General features: G+C 50.4%; 1 protein-coding gene across 1 annotated transcript; it reads left to right on the top strand.

The window, feature by feature from the left end:
- The first annotated feature begins 1510 nt into the window (after positions 1 to 1510).
- On the top strand, positions 1511 to 4120 carry LOC119284233. Its single transcript, XM_037563440.1, has 3 exons — positions 1511 to 2380; positions 2423 to 2678; positions 2799 to 4120. The coding sequence occupies exons 1-3, from the start codon at positions 1511 to 1513 to the stop codon at positions 4118 to 4120; spliced, it is 2448 nt and encodes an 815-aa protein (XP_037419337.1).
- Positions 4121 to 5272: the final 1152 nt, after the last annotated feature.

Below are 5272 nucleotides of genomic sequence, written 5' to 3'. Positions count from 1 at the left end.
CCGCGCCGTACGAACCCGAACGGGTCACGGCGTTCGCGGAGGGAGACCACCCCTCCACCGCACTCTGTTGTGCCTGTAGCGCCTCGAAGGACAAAACCAATGAGTAAAAACTGGAGTAGGGCATGGGTGCGTTACTCACGCCCAAGGAGGCGGCGATGGAGTTGTAGGCGGAGCCGAGGCCAGTGAGGATGTGATCGATAAGCTCATCATCACGGATCGGAGAGCCGGCGGCGGCCATAGTGTCGGCCAGGGCCTTCATCTTGTGCATGTATTCCACGGCAGACAGATCGTCCTTCCTCAGCGACTGAAGTTGCCGCCGGATGTGGCAGACATTGGCGCGGCTCTGGGCGCCGAACATGGCGGCGACGGCTGTCCACACCGCATGCGCCGACTCGCAGCCAATAAGTTGGCATGCAATATCCTCATCCATGGAGGTGAGAAGAAGCCCCTTAACGCGCTGATCTTGAACCCACCATTGGTTGTACTCCGGGTTGGCGACGGTGGTAGCAGCGTCGCCGGTGCCGACAACGAGTGTTTTGGCCGGTGCCGCCTTGGTGCCATCGAGGTGTCCATGGAGGTTGGCACCGGCAAGAATGGTGCTGGTGATGCCCCCCCAGAGCATGAAGTTGTGGCGACCGAGGCGGACGGAGATCGTCGGGACGGCGAGCGCGGCAGGGATCGAGGCGACGGGAGAAGAGACGATCGCGCCGCTAGTTCGGGCGTCGGACATAGCGGCGGACGACATCGCAGCGGCGGCGCGGAAGGGACAGCGCGCGGCGGCAGCGGAGCAAGTCGTGGAAGATGGCTCACGCGGCAGCTGCGATCATAAGCGGCGGCGCGGTTAGATGTCTCGCGCGGCAACAACAGCAGCGGGCGGATGGGTGCCGATGGATAGCTAGCTACGCGGCGCTGATGGATGGCTAGCTTGCATGGATGGATGGCTAGCTTGCAATCGGAAGCAGCGGCTGCGCGGAGAGAGGTTCGGGCGGCGGCGCGAGGTACTGGCGGCGGCGGTGGCCCGACCTGGCTGATACCAAGTTGAAACACAGGGTTTAGGGTTTTGCATGGGTGGTTGACATCGAGCCTCACGTCTCAATATATAGAGGATTACAATTACAATTACATACGTATACAAATACGTGTACAAGGACAATATACTAGACCCTACTTTACATATGCCACTCATTCCTCAAAAAATAAAAAAGCACAAGCCACCCGCTCCGTCGGACTGCGACAACCTTAATTTACTGTTAGCTATTCTCCTTACGTACGAATGCAAGAAAGGGCGCTTAAAAGAAGCAAAACGACGTGCCCGCGGTTTGTACACGAAAAATATCGGGAAATGATTCCAATCTAACATGTAGGTGGCCCCTCAATTAATTCCAGCTAAGCCATCGTGCATTGACTCTCGACTGTCAACTTTGTAATATCCACTGGTGGTTGGACGTACGGCACTATAAATTGAAGCCATGGTCGATTCATTTGATAGCAAGCTAAGCAGATGAATCCCATGTCCAACAGCGACCTGGAAGCTGATCCAGTAGCACCATCCACCCAGGAGGGGCAGAGGGGAGAGAACTCTGCCAATGTAGTTGTAGACTTAACCCTGTACGAGTTCAAGGAGCAGCTCCTGCTGCTATCAACTCTGGTCTCAACGGTGACCTACGTCGCCGGGCTGAACCTGCCGGGGGGATCCTGGGAGCAGGATGACCCCGGGCGGCACATCGCTGGTGATCCGATCCTGCCAGATATCCACTACAGCCGGTACCTCGCCTTCTACTACTGCAACGCCACCGCATTCACTGCGTCCCTCGTTGTCTCCCTCATCCTCGTTATCCTGCAGAAGAAGAGCCATGTTATGACATCGGTGCTGCGGGTGGTGATGATGCTCAACCTACTCAGCCTCATGGGCTCCTACGGTGCCGGGAGCTGCCGGGATGCGTTCACAACCATCTACACGGTGGTAACCTTCTCCGTTTTGGTATTCTGCATCATTTGTGTTTTCTTGTCCTACTCCTACCTCTGGCGCTATGGTGGCAATGAAGCCCACTCCAACTCCAACTCAAACCCTTACTCCAACCACGACTTCATCCCTAACGTCAGGGAACATATCCTTTTCCCACAAGCCAAGTTGAAAGATAAGGAGAATATCGATGCGTTGATATTACTCGCCACCTTCGCAATCACCATTACTTACGTCTCCGGGCTGAGTCCACCTGGTGGATTCTGGACCAGCACCCAGGACGGCCATCATCTGAGCGAGCCGGTGTTACAAGCAAGTGGTCGGTTCCGTGCCTTCTTCGTTTGCAACACCACCTCGTTTGTCGTGTCCCTGCTCATCATCGTGTTTCTCCTCGAGAAGATGATGCTCGGGGAGAAGGCACTGTTCGGGGGAATGACATGGTTCCAGAGAAAGGCGGAGCTCAAGAGGCCCATCCAAATGCGTCTTGCAGCGCCGTACGGGTTGATCGCGGTCACTTTGCTGGGCCTCATGGGGGCCTATGCTGCTGGGAGCTGCAGAGCGGATGGCAATACTGTCCTAGTCCTCGCGATTCCTGTCTGCACCTTGCTCCTGCTGGCGTTTGTTTCCCTTGTGTGGTATTTCAACCTAATATATCACACAATAAACTGGTTGAAGGCGCGGTTCAAGGACTGGTTCGGCACTCCTAGTCATCGAGGTATGGCTCACTGGTTTGGATACATGTATAATACGGAATAAATTTTATATATGTATATAATATTTATCTTTTTATATACTAGTTAGTTGCGTAACTGATTCATTGGATACATATATGCAGGTACCCGCACATACGCCAGCCAATACTTAAAAAACACTTATAGTCTTGATACGCTCCTTGCTATTCTTGTGGTGAGCATCACTTACCAAGCAGGACTAGATCCACCGGGGGGCATCTGGCAAGAAGATCGGGATGGGCATAAAATGGGCCACCCGGTGCTGCAAACGACACATCCTACTAGATACAAAGTGTTCTTCTATAGCAACTCAATCGCTTTTGTCACATCCCTGATAGTCATCCTGATGATCAAAAGGAAGTTTTCACTCAACCGGCGCAAACTTGAAGCAGCCCTGGTGTTGGACCTTTTCTGCCTCATCATGGCCTATGGCGCCGGGAGCGCTAGGGATGTGAAAACATCCGTCTACATGGTCGCCTTGGCAGGCCTCATCCTAGTCTACATCATCGCGCATATAACCATCATAGATCGTAAGCCAGAGCCGGCGAATGATTCTACAGTACGGGATCTAGAAGATGAGCGCAAGATGCTGTTATTGATCGCTATCTTGGCCACAACTCTCACATACCAAGCTGGTCTCACTCCACCTGGTGGCTTTTGGTCAGCAAATGACCAAGGGCTCGGTCGCCGTGCGGGTTTCTCAGTCGTCCGCGACAATTACCCTCAGCGTTACAACACATTCGTTTATTGCAATGCCGCAAGCTTCATGGCGTCTGTAAGCCTCATCCTTCTTCTCATCAATCCAAATCTTTACATGCCAGGTATACGTTCTTATGCGCTCTATGTGTGCATGCTGGTGGGCATGTTTGGCCTCATGGGTGCCTATGCTACCGGAACCTCTCAGCATCTCAAAACCTCCATCCTTGTATTAACCTTAGTTGTCCCAGTGTTAGCCTTCATAGCCTTGTTGGTACCCCTTTTCTGGTTCTTCTCGAAAGTGAGTCATGGCAGCAGCAGCAACACCACCACCACCATCAGCACCAGCACCACCACCACCACCACCAACAACAACAACAACCAAGAGGAAGGTTCACTTGAATACTTGATCTTGCTAGGTATCCTAGGTGCAAGTATGACATACCAGGCAGGCCTAAAACCACCAGGCGGCTTGTGGCAAGACAACATTCACGGACACTATGCTGGCAACCCCATTCTCCATGACATCGACAAGCATCGGTACAATGCTTTCTTCTATAGCAACTCCACTTCCATCATGGCCTCAGTTGTGGTGGTTGCCATGCTACTTCCATTGAAAATTACAAGGATGTTTTATGGCCGCAAGCTGCCACTATGGCCAGTGCATACAATCATTCTCCTTGACATGTTTTGCCTGCTTGTAGCCTACGCAACAGGCAGTACTAGGTAGCGGCAATCGTCTAGAAACAACATATTCCACAGCATCCCTATGTTTCTCTACATTGAGGTTTATTTAACAAAGTGACTACCACACCAGATCAGTATGCCATGAGATTCTTTGTTTGATCAAATTCTGTAATTAAATTCTGGGGAACAACATAAAGAAACATAATGGAGGAACTAAATGAGAAAATGAACCCAAAGTGACCAGCTAAGCTAAACCTTGGGCACCATATGTATATTTGAGATATTGAGGTTGTCACCCATATGTTTCTTAATATTTTCGCATTCATCCTGCTCATGTGCTCCGTTTTGTTAGTTGGCCCTGTCTAATTTCCGGCCTTCATTTGCTTTGCATGTCATTCCATTAACAGTTCTCACTGTGATGATAAGGCGCATAACCAAAAAGTATGATAGAATGGCAATACCGACTAGCCAGGGTCAGCATAGCAAGGAAGAAACGCACATTCATGCAACACATGACAGTGGTACTTGCAATTCTACGTGCTCTGGGGTCAGCTGTCCCCACAGCTTTTGAGGAAGTAGCCTAAAACACTTTACTTGTGAAGAATTGTTTAAAAAGAATAGCAATGACCCAAAAAAATCTTGAAGCTGGCATTTGTTAAGCATCACTGAAGAAGCATCTCAGAGGCTAAAAGTGTGGGTTTTCAGTTAAAGAAAATTGGAAAAATGCCTTTTTTTTAGCAGGAACTCCAATTCTATGCGCTGGTGAGACACGACTAGACCGCGAGTCATTTGTTGGCCCAATCTTTCACGGTACAAGAAAATCAGAGACGGATTACGACGATTCTCGTAATAGCAGAAAATAGACGAAGAAGTAGAAGAACAGCTCTTTGGATCAAGCAGGACGCCAGAAGACCAAAAAATAAAACTTGCGAACAGAAACGATCGGATCGAACAGGCCACATAGCAGCAACTAAATCCTACAAGGATTAGCAGAAGAACTCAGATATTTGACGCATCCGCCGTGCTTTTCTTTGTGTTTTTTCAACTCAAAACTTCTTTCCCGTACAGTGACCCAAACTTCCTTGTTATATAGGCGATGTACACCCGAAGCCACGACCAAACTAATCGCTAACCGACTCAACACACATACGCCTAAAAAGATTTTGGGGGAGTCTGTCTAGGACACATCTAGATG

The sequence above is a fragment of the Triticum dicoccoides genome, chromosome 4A (assembly GCF_002162155.2).
Source record: "Triticum dicoccoides isolate Atlit2015 ecotype Zavitan chromosome 4A, WEW_v2.0, whole genome shotgun sequence".
Lineage (NCBI taxonomy): Eukaryota > Viridiplantae > Streptophyta > Magnoliopsida > Poales > Poaceae > Triticum > Triticum dicoccoides.
The sequence above is the reverse complement of the archived record's forward strand: the minus strand, read 5'-3'. Positions and strand labels throughout refer to the sequence as shown.

Excerpts from the sequence above, each read along its gene's own strand:
- LOC119284233 (XM_037563440.1), top strand. The coding sequence starts at position 1,511 with ATGTCCAACAGCGACCTGGAAGCTGATCCAGTAGCACCATCCACCCAG. Across the intron at positions 2,381-2,422 it reads AGATGATGCTCGGGGAGAAG|CTCAAGAGGCCCATCCAAAT; the intron begins GCACTGTTCGGG and ends AGAAAGGCGGAG. Across the intron at positions 2,679-2,798 it reads CGGCACTCCTAGTCATCGAG|GTACCCGCACATACGCCAGC; the intron begins GTATGGCTCACT and ends ACATATATGCAG.